This window comes from Pyxicephalus adspersus, chromosome 12 (assembly GCF_032062135.1).
Source record: "Pyxicephalus adspersus chromosome 12, UCB_Pads_2.0, whole genome shotgun sequence".
In the NCBI taxonomy this organism is placed as follows: domain Eukaryota; kingdom Metazoa; phylum Chordata; class Amphibia; order Anura; family Pyxicephalidae; genus Pyxicephalus; species Pyxicephalus adspersus.
In genome coordinates, this window is record NC_092869.1 from 36405064 (window position 1) to 36423425 (window position 18362).

The following is an 18362-nucleotide window of genomic DNA, read 5'->3' on the forward strand; positions in this document are numbered from 1 at the left end:
TGACATCTAATTATAAACATCATTTTACTGAGACCAATTACAATTTAGTAATTTCATAATTTTGTTATAACACATGCAAATACTTTTCTAATATCTAACTTGTTTATAAATATTTTTATATTTTACTGTTTTAATGTTACAAATGTATTAATAATATATACTAATGGCTGAAAAGCCATGGAGGTCAGCTCAATAAGCACCTAGTGTTGTAGCACAATACTACAGATTAAATTCGATTCACAAACGAATTCTGATTGGTTGCTTTGGATTACATATTTTGTATAATATGTCCGTACCTTGAACCCTATCAATTAATAAGCCTTTACATTAAATAAAAGAAACATTCTTCTACCTACTTTAATTCCCTTGTCATACTGCCCTCATTATCTTCTGTACAACATCTAACTGGTGTCGTAAAGTTTGGAAATGTATGTTCCATCAGTGGTCTGAGTAATAAAAAAAAATGTTTCCTCTAGTCATTAATGTTGCAGAGAAAATCTATATTCGTATATGCACCTACTTGCTATATAAAAGTTTGTAGAAGTGAAAATTTCTATCAAAAGTTGTCCAAATAAATCCCTTCTGTCCCTCCTTTACTAGGGGATTGACTTTTCTTGACTGTCAGATCCCCACCATGGCTAAGCCTTGCCAGCTGCCATTTCATTGTCCAGTAAGCACTATCTTAGTGGCCCCAAGGGCACCATAGTTGAAAACTGGATTAGTAGTTAGCAGGGCTTTACGATTCTAACTGTTGAATGAGACTTCTTCAATAGCTAGTGCAACACCTTTGTTAGAGATTGGAGTAGGCAGTTGGTGGAGTTTTGACTATCAACTTTCAGGAGAAATGTTGTATAAAAATTAAACATATGAAAGTGAGTGTAGAAAAACTTGGTAACAAGCAACTATTTAAAAGAGACTACATGCAAATGGAACACAATTTTCAAATTTTATATAATTGTAGGATCCAAGATGGTTTGGGTTATATGCACCAATGTTGTGCAGTCAATGTAATGCTCACCTAATGTAATCCAGGGAAACCAAAACATATATAGCATTTGCATTCAAGAGATTACTTCTTTCTCAGGGTAAAGCCAATCTGGTCAAAATCCTCTTGCTGGATAATTAACAATCAAGACATCTTGTCCTTGAGAAAGTTTGTGATGGTGTCTTCTGCTGAGTTCACTCCTAGACATCTGGCACTATCCTTGTTTTTAATGGTGGAAGGCCCCTTGTCTGGTTTATTATCCACACATACTTCAGGACATTATTCTTTCAGCCTTCTACTTCATTTATAGGACTGGTTTATTGCTGAATTGTTGAGGCAGCAATCTCCCTGATGACATTCACCTTTTCCCCTTCACTAACAGCACTCTCAGTGGGGCAGTTCTGCAAGTTATATCCAATGTTTGTCTTCCCTTACAATAGATTAAACCAAAGATTAACTTTATAAAGTGATAGGTATGCAAACGATTTATAAATCCTATTTCAATTGTAGTAATTTATTTTTTCCACCTTCTCCCTCTTTTTTTTTTTTTCACAGGAACGAAATAATTGTTTAACAGACTCGAGAGGTTTGAGCGCTAGTCACACTGACTTGGCTCATTAGGATGTTCATGCAGAGCGACTAGCTAGATCTCCTCTCATCGAAGACGCACTGAGACACTATAAAACTCATAAAACCGGCTTGTTTGTGTTTGAGTACAGGTTGAACTTTTTACTTTTCTAAAAGGGTAAAAGAAGAAGATAGATTTTTAAATTAGTGTAACTAGTTCTTTTCTCTCTCTTTTAAATGGAACATTTTATTTATAGACATGTTTGTATATATCAATTGCTGCTTGCACCATTGTCCGTAGAAATGTAATATATACTTTACAAAATAATTGGGTCACTGTTACAGCAGCCAGACAAAGGCGCAGAGAACAGGTTACTGGTAACTTTGTAAATGGGAATGGGCTGAATAATGCATAAAGAGCACTGGAGACAAAAAAAAGGAAATATTCCTTCACGTAATTTATTTCGGTTGATTTTGTTTAAAAAAAATTCCACCCAATTGAAAAATTATTGTTCAAGAAATATGCTTTGATCTTTGTTTTTCTATAAATAAATCTAGTGGTTTGGATAGATTGCTAGAGATTGGGCTTTTCACATTAGAAGTCTTTGTCTTTATACCAGTTACAGGTCAATGATTTGGAATGCATTAAAGTGAATGTATTGGTGTGATGGACAAGCTAATATTATCAAGAGGTCAGAAATTGTTTCTTTTGCGACAGGCATGCTCCAAAGCCTAGTTAAGATCACAATGCAGTCATTGCATTAAAATGCTTCCATTTCATAGCCTTACTGTTACTTTCTTGTTTATAGTGTAGATATGACTGTGCAGTGTTATAGGCATCAAAGTTAGACCAATTGCTCCTAGTAGCAAAACTGAACCCTTCTCGTAATTAAGGGACTGGTGCTGAGGGGTGTGGCTGTTACTCAGCTATGTAAGCATAGAGTACTGTAATGTGGGGTCACAAACTACACAAATGTGTAGGACTTTTATTGGATGTTTGGTTATTTGAAGCATCTAAAGTTCCTATTCATAACTGCTGCACTTGACTTTAGATCCTGGTCATGCAAGCATCGCTGTGTGTATTACATAACAGAAGTGTTGTGCTGGAAGCTAACACCATTTCCAGGAGCCTCCAGTCATGGATAGGAGCATCTGCTTTGGTAGGTGACTGCCTTGTCCGGTTCCTCTTGGTAAGCCGCCATTGCAATTTTCCTTCTAGTTTTGCAGTTTGCCTGCCTGCAGTGATTCCTAAATTTGTTCTGATCTGCATCAGTGCAGCAGTGCTTGTTCCACATCAGTGATTCTTCTTAAGAATGATTCTTCTGAAGTGATTCTTAAGAAAAGAGAATTGCAATGGCAACTTGCGTAGTTCAGTACTGGATTATCCTTTTATTATTAAGTACACTGAAATGTAATTTACAGGATTAGACACTATAGAGATCTTTATGACATGCAAGGGAGGTAAAATGCAGTTTATAAATGCTACAGAATCTGAAACTACAAAGCATCTTCCCCTCGATCCCAAAGCTGTTTATATCTTTTTTTGGAGATTTTTTATTGCATTGCTTACTGTTACAAATAACTAAAAATATATGGAGTCCAAGCAGTTTTCAGGGCTGCAAATTGATCTATTTATACTGTTTACACATGATGCAGAAATGCTATTAATACTTTATTTCAGCAATAAAAGGAAGTTTCCATCTTTATATCAGTGCTTAAAGCAAACCTGTGTTGATTCTATCATTGATGATCCAACTTCTGAAAATACTAGTATGCTTGATTTCATTCTAATCTGCATTTTTTTATTCAGCCTAGTGCATCAGAAAATAATAAAATTAGAAACAGACAGGAAACTATCATTGTTAAATGGAGGTCTGCATTGATAACACTTGTCAGTAGATTTTTGCTAATATTCTTTGATAATTTTAATGATTTTGCTGCATCTTTGCTGTTGGGTCTGTGTCATTCCATTGGACAAATGTTCTGTTGTAAGTGTAATGACCTGCTGCAGACCCAAAAATCCAAGCAATTTATCTGTAATTAGCATGTTGAAGTTCAGTCACACCATTAGAGTATTGTGCAAGCTTGGAGACTGATCACCATTACATGCGATTTGTGTAGCTTTATCCACTAGAAGTTGTTCTAATTAATTGCTAATAATTCAATTTGGTTTTAGTGGCATAACTGATCAGTTACAAATCCCCTCTGTAGTCATTTAATGATGTGACTGACAATAATATGGTTAGCACAAGAATAAAAACTGCACTTGTATCCTAGCCCAAAATCAGTTTTGGTAAACTAACTTTTTAAAACAAAATTGCTGCTGTTCTAAAACCCTTACAATAAGACAGTTTGGTAACGGTTACTGCTTTGCTTTTAATTAATTGTAAGGTGCAGTAACCCATAGTGACCAGTCTCCAGTTCATTTCCTTTGTTTTGTTCAAAAGTGTGAACAGGTGAAGACTTGTTGACTTTAAATATTGTGCATGGTTGATCTAAGATCTGCTTTGTTAGAACAGTCCTCTAGATGTATATGAACTCATGGGTCAAATTGTAAATTTAAATGGACTCTACTGATATTGGCTATATGCTTAGAAAATGAGACTGTGCAAAAAAGGAATAATAAACCAGTGACGGCAGTCATTTTAACGACAATGGATCACTATAGGTTACTGCATTTCAAAAATTTGAATGATCAGGATGTGGTTACCATGATGTCAGCTGCTCAATTGTACTTCTGTATCAAAATCCCAAACCTTGTAAATAAATAACGGAGAAATCAAGTCAATTTCCCGCTGCGGGATGATCACATGACCACCCTTTGCATGTGTTTGGTTGGAATCTGGACCCGACTGTTAGACATAGGAAATCATTTCAGAAGGACTGAAAACTGGTTGTATATAGGTTTTTCCCTTGCTCTATGTAGTACCTGGGGTACTATATTTATGAATGTGTCATTTGTATTTTAATGTGAAGCGTGTATCAATTTGTCATCGATGCTTTTTAATGCCCTGACGACCTGATAAAAATACATTAATATCTAATAAAGATCACTAGAATGACTGACTTTTATTCTTATTCTTAAGTCCTAAATTTTTCTTTAAAAACCAAAGTTTGTGCCGTTGCCAAGTTTTGGGTAGACATTAGTTGGCTGAAACAACCTGCAGCTTTGGTAGGTAAAAACTTTTTATTCACTAAAAGCCAAATAAAGCATTTAGTTTTTTCTATGGAAAAAAAAAAAAAAATATATATATATACTCAAAAAAAAAAATGTAGAAAAAACTAAATGCTTTCAATGGCTTTTAGTAAATTCCAAGTTTTTACCTAGCATACAGCTTTACATATATATACCAAAATGGTCATGGCGGAAGCTAATTACAGAAATGGCTATGACGAATGCCAGCATCTGCATGCAGCAAGCATGACAGTGGTGAAGTGATTTTACTACAAAAGTTGGAATGTCACAATGTCAAAGGTAAAGTCTATCCCATTCTACTGGAAGAATCAACAAGTATGTGTTAAGTGTTTGAGTATCAGGAACTTTAAGAGCCCAGTTCTGCAGATATGAGCAATTTATTATACAATTTCATAGACTGACCAAAGTAATACTTCTTCCAGTGTTCTGATTAAATAACAAAGATAGACCAATAAGTCATCCATTCCAGCTTGCTCTAGTTTGTCTTCTTATCTTCATATGTGCATGTAGCAGACCCTTATTGGCTCCCAGCACTGCACATCTCTTTGAATCCGAGTGCTACTGTATAGAAAATCATAGGAGCCTGCCAGCAAACAAATTACTTAAACTAGTATATACAGTTATTGTATGGTTAAAGGAATATAGGACTTGCTTTGCTTTATTCCTACTAAAAGGCCAATAATCTTGCTGTTTCAGGCTCAAATCTTTTGAATTAGCAGCATGTATATTGGAAATTAGGAAAGGCCACATCATTGCATTATTTCCAGGTTAGTGACCTAAATTACTGAAACAAGAGGATCAGTATGACAGTCAGCCCGTATGTCAGGAGCGGGCAGTTGTGGCATGTTCTGCAGGACTGTCAAATTTTTAACCATTGCCAGATGCTCACCCTTATAAAGTTGGGGAATTACTTATACATACTTGTGAGAAACACAACAGCATCCAATCCTTCTGTGTCAGTGTTATTTGTGCACCAAATAATAAAAACAATTTTGTATTTGGTAATGGCCACCTTAACCCACTTTCCTTGTAAACTATTATCTAAGCTTTTTACTTACCTGCATTGTACAGTGTCAGCTGTTTACTGAGCTTTGGTACAGGTCCTCTTCAGCTCTGGCAGCGCTTGTGCACTGCAAACTTATACATTTGTAGGAGGCTGTGTGTGACAGGTCCTACTGTGCATATTGGGCTGCATGAATTTAGGAGTTAGGCAGGGTAAGTTATAGTAGTTCTTATTTTATCATTAATACTTGGTTGCCCAGGCAAAACTTTGTCATCAACATGCAAACAGTAATACTAAAATCTTGTATATAATTTACAGAATTACAACTCAATTGCTAATCTTACAGAAAATCTGAAGGTGGCGGTGCTCATTTACTGGTGGGCTTTTTTTTAATAATAAAGCCTACCAGCCAGGTTTAAAATTAAATGTGCAAACAATATATAAAGCTAATAATCATTTTTTATTTACAAGTTTAACCCCAAGTATTTTAAACTGCTTTCTTTTTTTTATAAAAAAATAGCTCAATCTCTTGTATATTCAAGAAAAAAGTGCACAGAATCCAGTAACCCTGCTGCTTTCTGAGTGTTGCTCTGATCTAAGGTCAATAAATGTAATTGGTTATTGTACTATACAGATATATTTAACACTGACATGTAAAGACAACGTTCACCTGTTAAAGAATTTTGGTATAGGAGGATTTGGAATGTAGTCCTGCGTTCCCAACACAGAAAAAAAAATATTGGGATGCAATAGGCCATAATTTTAATCATGCTTTCTAAAGGGTCTTCAACGACGATTACCGAGAAGCTTCCAAAACACGTCTGTGCATTATTCATCTGTGCAGTATCCAGTTCGTCCCAAAATAAAAGTGATGTTTCCCAGTTAAGAGCCATCATATCCCAGCATTCCCTGTCATCTCTGCTGTCTTGTCTTTTTATTTGGCCAATTCTGAATAAAATCCTTTACATTCCCCGTACTTCAATTCCTTTAACACCTTCCAAGTCTACAGTGTAGTAACAGGTGGCTCGTGCAATATGCGGTGCAAAGATGACTTCCATTGTCCGTAAAATGCAGCCTATGTGAGGTGGAGGTGCCTCATGCAGTGTCCGCGCCACCATGAGTCTCATCAAAAGTTGGTTTGACCAAGAAATTCCCAAGGCTGGTAGAACTTTTTTATCCTGCAAACTAAGAGTAAGACATCAAACCACTACATTTATTATATAGGTAATGCAAATTCGCCCTGTAGTGGAATGACAGAAATTTCAAGATTGGGCTCTCATACTTCATAAAGACACCAAGAACACAGCCTACCATAACAAATGATCCTAAAGCTGAGCTTGTGCATTTACAGTCCTGTGTGTTCCTTGTACGCACACACCCCAAATAAGTTGGATGCTTGTGAGGAAAGCTCTGATGAATGTGGATACAATAAATTGTCCTATAAAGTCTCCAGGACTAGATTAAATGTTACAAGTTTCTTATTAGATTAGCTACAATGGTTGCTGGACAACAGGGCACACACTAGAATGCTGGAATGAGTACAGTGTATGCTACAGTGAGAGACTGGAAAATTGGATAGAGTGGACTAATGCCTCTAATTTGGATGTCAAGAATGTGTTTACATGCCTGGAGAGGACAGAGTGGTCATGTAGGCCTATACTAGAAAAAGGGATCTTACCCAATATGGCTCAGCACAGAGTTTTCTTCTTTCATGGCATCTGTGACCTGCAAGTAAACACAAATGAGCTACAACAAAGTACAACAAGCTATGTTCTCCTTCAGTGCACTAAAAAAAAGGAGCCTGCAACAGTTACATACATTCAGTAAAGAAGAACTTAAAACTATGTTATATTGGAGAGAATATATAAAAACTTTATCTTCCATTGCATCTGCACTGCCTGTGATGCTACTTGGGAAATTCTCTTTACTTCTCGCTCTACAATGACCAAAAGGCCATTGACTCTTTGCAGTCCATAATAATGTTATTGACAGTCAGCGCTTTATAGTATTTATGTACATGCACTTCAGTATGACCAACCATGAAGCCATTTAGCTCTAGTTGTCCACATAGTTGGAAAATGTCTCCTGGGTCGCAGATTTCAAATAAAAGGCAGAGTGATCAAAGTCATGCTTTTTTCCCAAAATTACAAACAAAGTTTTGCTCTAGTTATATTTTAAACCAAAAAAATATACATAGATAACCTGATTAATGCAGAATACAGGAGTTGTGAAGTCTCGGCTTAGCTGGTGGAGTTTGGCCCCGATTGTCTGAAGATGCTTAGCTTTGACGACAGCGTCCTTTGCAGCAAATTCACAGCGAAACAAAGCAGCGATTGAGTCAATGACGACCAGGCGAACCTGACCTCGGAGAAGGAGGATGGGAAGCTTCTTGGTGATGCAATCTGTAAGCATGTCCTGCAAGATGACACAATCATGTCTGCTGTCTGAGCACAATTACCTAAAAACTGGTAAGGGAAATGTACAAAGCAGGCATGCAGTTTAAAAATAAATAGACAGTGCTGCAATTAGGCTGCATCCAATGTCCAAAATCTAAGTAGCATAATAATTGAAAATAGGATACATAAGCAATGGATCTTCTAAAAGATTACAGGCACAGCAAGCCATCAAATATACTTTTACTTTTGGCTTTAAAAAGATTCAGACATTGCTATGCCTCAATGCTGAATAACTGTTGGATATAAATGAAAGGTATTGTTAAAAACAAAATTTGATGTAAAAACCTTTGGTGTAAGACATCTTACTTGTAAGAAATATTTGTAAACATTGCATTAGAAAAACCAGTCATTACAGACAAAAACTGCCGCACAGTAGTTGTATAAAGATACCTGCTGAGCGACAACTTATCTTTTTGGTGGCCCGTTTCTTAAAAAGCCACTCACTAGGTCTGTGGCTGCCATGGCTGTGGTTTCTCTTGCTGGCTCTTATGTCAATTCAGGATATTAGAGTAAGGGATGCAAGCAGTCCACCACAACAACTAAACTAGGGAAGTCCTGCAGCAGATTTTTTAGTAATATGCCCCAGAAAGGTACTTCTAGGAAGTCCTTGTTTACCAGGTATCTTCTTTATATAACTGAAGTGTGGTTGCAAGTTGTCTTTAAAATGGTTAGACTGGTATCATAAACTGAATGGTATGTAATCGCTAAAAATTCACATTTCCTATTCTGACCCTTTTAGTTTGTTAAAAATAACATTGAGCCTATTTTGTTATATTAGTTGAATGCAATAAAAAAAAAAAAAAAAAAACTTTGACCATTCCAGAAACCTTGTTTGCTAATAACTTACTTTGCTGCAATTTTAGTTTCAAGCCATCTGAGGTCTACAGAACATCATGCCCCCATTATATGGAGCAGGGAGGGGATAGGATGTAGTCCTGCCCTAAAAGGGACAGCACTGCTTCTGGAGTAAAGCAGATAACAACTGTGTCACCCTAGAATATGTTACTGCCATGTTAGTTTAAATGCACATACTTTTATACACTTCCCAACAGGCACCCTAAATCTAAGGCTTACATGGTATGTGAATCGTAGCTATTGCCAAAAAAGTTCATACAAATGCTCATAGTTGTGGAACAAGTTTACGAGTATATTATTCAGATGTCTACAAACTTTTCACCATATAGTGTGTTAGAAGGTGAGCAACAGAAGCCCCCATATTTTACTAGAGATTTCCTACAGTTCCCCTTTAAAGATGCCTGGAGTTTCAGTTTCATTTTAGGAGTGCCCCAGGTAAAGGCTACCTAGATGCTGAGAAGCTGCAATTTAGTTATAATACTGGTTTTGTTGCTTTTAGATAATGACAGGTTAGCTTTATCCAAAAAGCCAATAATTTCCAAGGACATTGGAGGCAATGTAAAGCAAACATAGAATACTATTGTGGCCCTAAATAACAACTATATTCTAAAATTCAGCAAAACATGAGTATAAAACCCTCTCTACTTCCCACTGTTGAACTACAAATCCTAATTCCCTGTACTGGTATGCTGGGACTTTATGGTGCTCAACACAATGGAAAACCACAGATTGCCAATGCCTGACCAATATGCACACCTTAGTCCTACTCTTCCAGGGTCATTTTGACTTACAATGTCAGCTGTATGCTCAATAAAAATATTATCTCCAAAGCGGATTTTTCGAACGACGTCTGCCGGTACATCCGTTCTCAGCCTGTGCTGAGACTTTATCAGTTGCTGGAGGCGCTTGTTTGGGAAGGCGTCTTCTGTGCAGATGTAAACCGCTCCTACAGCAAAATAAATGGTTAAATTAAAGAGAAGGTGTTATGTACTGACAATGAAAAATTATTATCTTTTATTTTGGTATTTACCAAAAAGCAATGTGTGACTAGACATGGCTGACCATTTTACATTATCATTGTAACTTATTTACAAGAGAAGTGTCCCTACATAAGGGACATTACTGGCTTACATTAATGTTGTAATAAATGCATCATAGAATTGGCAGAAGATGCAGAGTAGATGACATGACTATGCCTCCATCCAGAACATTTATTGAGATATCAGCTGTGCAGGGGGTGCATTGTTTTCAATTAGCCGGCTGACTTGTGCTATAAAAGGAGCAGTCACAAATCACACCCATTTCAAAGCAAATTAGTAATCGTAATTTACTGGTTCTCTTTTTAGTTATATTGAAGAAGTTACACCCAGTTTTATTAATCAATGAAAAAAAAAGCTTCCACTGCATTTGTAAAAAGGAGGGGTCTGTTCAGATTTTGCACCAAAGCCCAAGAACAAGCAATCAGCTATGTATAGCTTGATAAAACCCAGATATTGCAATTTTATCTTTAATCTCCTATTTTTTTTTAACATGTCCATGTATTTAAGGCTTACTTTTGCTCTTACCTGCTCCAAGACCACCATAGGTCTCTGGGTATTGAACAGAAAGGCACAGCTGCAGGGCAATCTGAGTCTTTCCTGCGGAGCTCTCTCCTGCCAGCTCTGTAATGCCCACCACAGGGAGCCCTCCTCTCAGCAGGTTATTCAGAACTCCACATCCCAGGCCCAACTTCTGATGCTGTGAAGGGAATCGGGTCTTTTCTCTGTAAAGCTGCAATGCTAAAATCCAACAAAATGATCAGAAAAACTTCTGTCCATTAGAAGTAAAGGTTTACCGATTCAATCAATAGGTGAGATGAGATGATAGGGTTAAGGGGGAGATATGCAAGTTTTATTACTGAAATGGTGATATACACTAGTAGGTTGAAGCCAAAAAGCAACATTACAGTAGTAGAGTATGAATAATGTTCTATCATCCTATTTGCTCCCAGTCAAGCTTTGCATTTGCATTACAGATCAAACTATTTTCCACTGTTCCACCCTCCATCAGGTTGAGTAGCGTTTATCTCCTCTCCAGCTTGGGAAGCAAATAAACATGCTGCTCTTGACCTTTATAACATGGGGGAACCCTTGAAAAAGACTTTTAGGTCTTGGGGAACCCCTTCTTTAATTACTATATGCACAACTCACAGTACATTAGTGTGGTGTTCAATAGGAAGAATTCCTAATACATTGCTGACCATTTGGAAGAATGTCATCCTTCCACACAGCCAAAATGATCAATGGTGTCACTTAAATTGATTAAGAATTGAGACATTGCTCAGAAACCCCAAGCAACCTCTTGAGGAAGTCTAGGGCTCTAAGGAATCGTGGTTGAGAAACACCGTTCTAGACCATTGTGTGCTCCCAACCTTATGACCACAGATGAGTGCCCTGTGTACAAAGCCATATCCATAAATATAAGCTTTGATGAGTTGGGGATGGGGAAATCAGAGTGCCCAGCACAGAGCCCTGACTGCAACCCTACTGAACACATAGTTTAAAAAAGGGACAAGTCCACCAAGTTCAACCACTATGGAAATAAACATATCCCAGATATAAAACCCTATAGACATAGTTGATCCAGAGGAAGGAAAAAAAACCTGGCACAATTTGCTCCAACAGGGGGAAGAAATTTCTTCCTGATACCATGAGGCAATCGGATGTTCCCTGGATCAACAGTCTCTGTTATCTTTACTTTAAAGCTTTAATCCCCAGTTATATTCTGTGCTTCTAGAAATCATCCAGCTTTTTCCTAAACGAATCTATAGTAGTTGCTAAAACTACTTCCTGAAGGAGCAGATTACACATTTTCGCAGACATAACAGTGAAGAATCCTTTCCTTAATCAGAGCCTAAACTTCTTTTCCTCCAGATGCAAAGAGTGCCCTCTTGTTCTTTGTAATTATCTCAATGCGAATAATTGGGAACAGCTTTGGGATGAATTGGAAGGTGGATTGTGAGCCATGTCTTTTTTTATCCAACATCTATACCTGACCTGCTAAGCCCTCTATTGGATGAATGATCACAAATTCCAATAGGTACACTCCACAATGTTGTGGAAAGACGTACCAGAATTATAGAGTAACTCCATCTAAATGCTCATGGTTTTGGAATGGGATGTTCAACAAGCTCATATATGTGTGAACTCCATGTATCCACATAGTTTTGGGCATATAGTATACTTTACTGGCGGACACAGCAGCAAGGGATTTTGTCCGCTCTACGCAAAGCAACACTGTGTTAAATATGGAATGTGCAATGGCAAAGCCCTATTTGAAATAATAAATGGGGGAAAAAAAGCAAGGAGAACCAAGTCACATGACTTGTGATGGGCTTAGTCACCAATATCTTCAATATAAATCAGGCATATCCTCTCCATCTTTAAATATTTTTCTTGAACTTACAGTTTACACTGCACAACTGTTTCTGGAAATCGGATTATCTAAATGGCTTTGCCTAAAACGTTTAGCCTTTGTAATGTACTGCAATGTTACAGGAAAGCTTTCATCTCTCAGATTAATAATTGCACAATTGCACACAGATTAATATTGCACAATAAAGGTACAGAAATAGCTGCGGACGGCATTACCTGTAACTGCTGAATGTTTCTGGAGAGTTGCAGAAGCTGCTTTCTGTAAGTCATAGATGTCTGTAATGGAGAGCTGGGTTATTTTCTGCAAATCCCCAATGGATAAGATAAAAAGGTCCCTGGCAGACTTGATATTTGCTGAAAAAAAAAGGCATATTGTTATATACAGTATATCCCAATCACATGTAAGCTGCATATGGACATCAAATATATGTTGTTGGAAATTATCTTTTGTGATTGTGCTATTGCTTTTGTGAATGCTATTCAGTTCTATGAAGGGGAGCAGGAAGCTACCCACTGCATCTTCCTCTATAGCAGGGGTCCCCAACCCCCAGCTGTCTGACAGGTGGGCTGCGGCTCTAGCCGGTGCACCCCTCAGCGGGGTCAGGTGAAGGACCCGCGGACTATGTCCCCTGTACGGATCACAGGCCCAGGGCAGTGGGTGGTTATGTCTCTAAAGACAACCCACCCACTCTCCCATATCAGGCTCAGACCTGTGATGGGAAAGTGGGTGGGTTCTGGTATCATGATGTCATTCTGGGGGGAAGTTTCTTCCCCTTTAAGTGGCACGCGCAGTCCGGAACCCGTGAGATCAGTGGTCCGTGAGCTCCAAAAGTTTGGACCCTATGGAAAATGACAGCAATAGGCCCCAGTCAGTTGTTTAGTGATCCTCTGTGGGTATCGATAAACAACATGAGAAGATTGCTGTAAAGAATACCAGCACTTAGTGTATTCATTGCTATATACAGAATATACCAGTGTTTCTAAACCAGGGTTCCTCCAAAGGTTGCTGGAGGTTCCTTGAGCAATGAGCAGTTTGTGTCTCTCAAGCCAATTAATACTGGTACCAATTATCTTTCTGGCTAGCTGTAAGGGTGACATTCTTCCCACTGGTCACCACACTAATGTACTGTGGGTATAGTAATTATAGTAATTATAGTTATTTTAAGGGTTCTCCCATGTTAAAAGGTTGAGAACAACTGGTATATACCAATACGGGCTCTGTAGGGCCTAGTACACACAAGAAGATCTGCTAATCAGGAGTTCGAATACACTATACCGTATGCTGACTTTCCATGTCTCTCTAGAAAGCGATTTAAATTCCAATTGTTATTCAACTGATCGATCCTACACACGACATGAATCAATATTTACCAATAAGTCTGATCTATTCAGGAAACCTAAAAGCTGATTGCGGACTTTCTTCAGATCTGTTTTGAGAATGAGATCAGATGTAAAGATTGGCCAGAGTATTAGGACTTAGTTCTCGCCCGATAATCGGCTCAGAGGCGATATTGGACGAGAATCTGGCTTGTGTACGGCGCTTGTCCTCTATCATCCTAACCACCGTCCTGGCGGATCCACGGATGATGGGCGACGATTGTAAATAAAGTGAAGAGGAGAAGGAGCAGTTGGGTGCCGCTCCGTCGTTCTCCCCCCCTCCAGAGAGCAGAACGGTGCTGTATGTACATCATGCATCGTGCAGTCATTTGTCATTGGAAAGTACGGTATTGTGAAAGATTTGAATATATATATATATATTCTATATTCACATGTGTAAAATATTAATATTACCCAGGGGTGTGATTTCTACATAGAAAAAACAGCTTACCCTTCTGAACAGCGGAGATTATACGAGGATGCACATCCAGCTGTGTCCAGTCCATATCTTCAGGAGAGTTTCTACATAAAAAAAAAACATAAACATTAACAAAATTATTATCACCATACAAATGAGTTATAAAACAGAATCCACAATCACTGTCTCCATAGCAGAATGTTAGCATCAGGAAGGACCAGAACTCTTCCTATAAATAAAACTGTCTGGAGCTCCACTTTAGTGGTTCACTACAAATCAGACCTCCAATAAAAAATATATTTTTGACATTTTCCAAGACTTTTAGAGAAAAGCTCCATGTTTATTTATTACATTTAGTACTTAAAGATGAACTTTGATCTTACCATTAGCCTGGCATAGTTGTAGATTCCTGTCCTATCATTAATAAACAGGATTTATGTAGCGCCAACATATTATGCAGCGATGTACATTAAATAGGGGTTGCAAATGACAGATACAGACAGTGACACAGGAGGAGGAAAGGACCCTGACCTGAAGAGCTTACAATCTAGGAGGTGGGAGAAATAAGCAAATGAGACAAAGTAAACATGTCAGGATTATGTAGAGACCCCCATGCGCAGAGCTAGGTTTTCAAGGAGCCACTTTGTTGTAAATGGTAATGACACCATCCCTGTAAAGCAATCCTGTAATACCATTGGTGACCCGGTTTCTTGGCTGTCTTCAGTACCATCCATGACATGGAAGGTGTATTGAAGTTGCCTATTTTGATGTCACTGCTTACTGGGAGCTCCTTACGGTGTGCTATAGAAGCTGCAGCAAGCATTATTTTGGAAGACGTCCAGCAGAATTTAGCCCTTTTCTCCCAGCATGTCTGTCTCTGGCCCACCCCTTTCATTGATTGGGTTTTATCTTAGATTGTAAACTCTTCTGGGCAGGCTCTCCTCCTCTTCCTGTGTCAGTCTGTCATTTGCAACCCCTATTTAATGTACAGCGCTGTGTAGTATGTTGGCGCTATATAAATACAGTTTATTAGGAGTAATGCAGTGAGATACAGACTTGGGTGACCCAATGATAATAATTAATATATTCACGGCTTCTCCTTACCTAGCAGACCCCAATCAGCTCTTAGCAGCACACACATGCCTGCCCCATCTTCAGCTTTGACCCCTCACTGTAAACGGCGCGCCCTCTCTCCAGCCAATCAACTTCCAGACAAAGAAAGCTTCTCTCCAATCACTTACCACATAGCCCTCTGTCCTTTCCCACCCCTCGACTCATTGGCCGAGATTGTGACAACAAATGTCACGTGCTAATAAAATTCCCCGTTCATTGGAAGACGCTGCCCTGGGCGCGGACGCCAATGCGTGCCTTGGTTAACTCTTTAGCCGCCAGATGGCGTAAAAATGACAGCGCTGTCATCTCCGCCTATTTTGGTTACACAAAGAGTTAAAGGCTCCTGGCCAATACGAAGCGGAGGGGAGGCACCTCTTACGCTGTCATTGGTTAGAGGTAACTGTCAGTCATGGCAGATGTGTGAGGTGATTGGTTGGAGCTGTGCAACGCTGTGAGGGAGGAAAGATGTCCACCGATGGTAAGAAGCTGGTCCGCTCCCCCAGCGGGCTCCGCATGCTGCCTGAGAACCGCGCGTACAGCAGCCCCTTCTGCCTGGAGGAGCCGCAGTGGGTACCGGATAAGGAGGTAGGTCGTGTGCAGGACCTGAGCGGAGTATGCTGGGACCCCTCCGGCCTCTTCAGCCCCTCACAGCCAGCACTGACCCGGGGCTTTTCCAGGGACACCGGGCTGCGGCTAGTACAAGGCTCAGGCTGAGCTTCCTGCATCATACAATGCACTTCCAGGGCCTAGGGGGACCCCGCAGGGGCGGGCTCCGACTTTAAAGCGAACCTGTCACTTTGATGTGCAATCTAAATCTCCTCCCAACTGATCTTTCCCTGCCATAACTTAGCTTTCATGTGCTTCCAAAACCCAAACTTTTTATATTCAGCCAGAAACTGGCAGCATACACAAACCTGAGATGGGTGTAACATCTGTGACCCCCTTGGTGAGATCTGCATTCACTTCCTGCTCTGAAGACACAACAGGAAGTGGAAGGAGATCTCCTTTAATTGTGGAAAAGCTCCTCTTGTCATTGGAATAAATATCCCCACTTTCATTCCCACATATTAAACTCAAAACTGCCTAAAAAAAAAAAAAAATCCTGCAGAGGAGCAGTCGATTGGTCTTGGGGGTCCCGCGTCGTCCTGTTATCCATCCCAAAGCTGGCGCTCCGGCGGCCCTGCCTTTTAACGTCACCTGATCCCACGCCTGGTTGCAAAAAAAAAAAACAACAATCTCATTGCGCATGCGTGAGATCTGCAAAATTTTCACCTCAAATGAAAAGGCTCCTTCTGCGCATGCCTGAGATGCACGGGCAGAAGGAGCACACAAGAGCCTCCAGGAATGCGTGACGTAGGTATCCCGGGAGGCATTGCGCTCCCATTCATTCTCGTAAAAAAAAGTGTGTTGCACAAAAAAATGTAAACAGAATTTTTACCTTACATAAAATAGTTGTCTACCCTTTTATGTAAAGTGACATTTCTGAGTTTAGGTACGCTTTAAAGTCAGTCTCTGTCCAAAATGTTTTTTTTTTTTAGCTTTCTGTAAAGTTGGGAAGATTTGAACATTGTTGGGTTTTTATGTCTGCAGGTCACACATTTTCTTCTCTTACTGCCCCTGTGACACCCATGCAAAAATGGGAAGGGTGATTATCCCTGGCACAGTGCAATAAAACATTCAGGAGTTCTACACTTCCCCCAATTGTTATGTGTCTGGGATAGAGGGGAAATCTTCCCATTGGGGACACGTTATAAACCTAACATTACCCTAAAATAAAACGATCCATTTATAAAATGGTGACTCTGACATTAAGGAAAGATGTCTATTACATGGCTGTGATGAATTCAACGCCTGAATATCAGATTCACCGTTTTTATGCACCCCAAATGGTTTTGGCTTCATCATTGCAGCCAGAAACCAAGAGCCACCCCTACCTCCCACAATGCATTTCTCTTTACCCCAGCATTGCTCTTGCACCCCCATCATATTCTGTACGTATTGCTTTGGGTTATCAATCATTTACATTTCTGTTTATTCTTCCCTGATCTGCAGAGAATGATTTAGAGCGAATCATATTTGTAGAATAAAAACGCGTTCTGATTGGTTATAATTTGTGTAGCGCTCCTTTAAGGGGACCTGTGCTTTGGTTCATTTAGCAGTGACAACTCTCGCCACCCCATGTGACCATGCTGGGCCAATCGCCAAGCGTCTGTGTTGTCACATGGATGAGCAAGTCACATGCTTCTCGTACCCAGCTGTACCAGGCACATGGGGTGAATAAAGGAATGGGGCAGGGAAGGGCTGGTTGGCATAGGGGAGATGCTGGCAGGCTGCCATTGCTGTGTCCTGAAGATACTAATTTACTGGCTGTATCCTGAGGCATTCATGATGCAATGAGTGTCCAAGCTGCCTTCTGCACTGGGATGATGCTGAAGATGGAGGATCAGCATAACCACAAATAAAGTAATGTTCTCGGAAGCTCCTCAAGGAAAAGAATCCTTCAAGCATTCAGATTCACTCACTGGGACATTTTCCAATAATGTGAAATGCTGACGGCCTGCAATATTCATTATCGCTCTCACAGAGGAGAGAAATAGCATTATAAAAGTGAGTGCTGCTGGGAATCTGGAGCCTTGCCTGGTTTTAGTGAGCTTTTTCCTGTTCAACCTGCCTATAAACTGTAAATGACAATTTTATGATGTTGACGATGTTGATGTTTTGCAAAAAGTTAGTTTGTTATTACTAAAGGCAAAACTTGTACCATCCCCACCCCAGGCTGCCTGGGAGAGGGGCGCTTGCAGGGCCACACCTGATGTGATCGGAGTGTGCCAGCCCTTGAAGTTTCAGATGGCACATGCTGGGGCTTTTAGCAGCACCCCGGAGAAAATTGAGGGATGCTAAAGCTTGTAGTTGCACCCACAAGGTATTCAAGGCATACTGGAGTTTGTACTCGGACCCCTGAATATTATCAAGCTTTGC

At 39.6% G+C, this 18362-nt stretch overlaps 3 protein-coding genes across 11 annotated transcripts in view; 2 read left to right on the forward strand and 1 right to left on the reverse strand.

Moving 5' to 3' along the window:
• The window catches only part of KLC1 (kinesin light chain 1), a 64364-nt gene extending 62484 nt beyond the window's left edge, over positions 1–1880 (forward strand). For all 7 annotated transcript variants that reach the window (XM_072427426.1, XM_072427432.1, XM_072427430.1 and 4 more), the window contains one exon: positions 1541–1880. In XM_072427426.1, coding sequence (XP_072283527.1) covers positions 1541–1606 — 66 coding nt within the window. In that variant the 3' untranslated portion in view covers positions 1607–1880. The remainder of the gene's footprint in view (positions 1–1540) is intronic.
• Positions 1881–5964: 4084 nt separating this feature from the next.
• XRCC3 (X-ray repair cross complementing 3) lies at positions 5965–15507 on the reverse strand. 2 transcript variants are annotated; one of them, XM_072428839.1, is made up of 8 exons: positions 15375–15507; positions 14304–14374; positions 12692–12829; positions 10628–10840; positions 9854–10008; positions 7954–8166; positions 7430–7476; positions 5965–6936 (listed from the first exon to the last, which is right to left on the reverse strand). In XM_072428839.1, the coding sequence occupies exons 2-8, from the start codon at positions 14356–14358 to the stop codon at positions 6714–6716; spliced, it is 1044 nt and encodes a 347-aa protein (XP_072284940.1). In that variant the 5' UTR covers positions 14359–14374; positions 15375–15507; the 3' UTR covers positions 5965–6713. The 2 variants fall into 2 exon arrangements, with proteins under 2 accessions (XP_072284940.1, XP_072284939.1); XM_072428838.1 differs by having other exon boundaries at positions 10616–10840.
• Positions 15508–15696: 189 nt separating this feature from the next.
• Positions 15697–18362, forward strand: part of ZFYVE21 (zinc finger FYVE-type containing 21) — a 29111-nt gene continuing 26445 nt past the window's right edge. The window contains exon 1 of one of the 2 annotated variants that reach the window (XM_072428840.1): positions 15697–15968. In XM_072428840.1, the coding sequence (XP_072284941.1) occupies positions 15849–15968 (120 nt within the window). In that variant the 5' untranslated portion in view covers positions 15697–15848. The remainder of the gene's footprint in view (positions 15969–18362) is intronic. The other variant, XM_072428842.1, reaches the window with a different exon arrangement.

Excerpts from the sequence above, each read along its gene's own strand:
- XRCC3 (XM_072428838.1), bottom strand. The coding sequence starts at position 14,358 with ATGGACTGGACACAGCTGGATGTGCATCCTCGTATAATCTCCGCTGTT. Across the intron at positions 10,009-10,615 it reads TGGAGCAGGTAAGAGCAAAA|GAGCGGTTTACATCTGCACA; the intron begins GTAAGCCTTAAA and ends ATTTTGCTGTAG. Across the intron at positions 7,477-7,953 it reads CTGTATTCTGCATTAATCAG|GTCACAGATGCCATGAAAGA; the intron begins GTTATCTATGTA and ends GTTTACTTGCAG.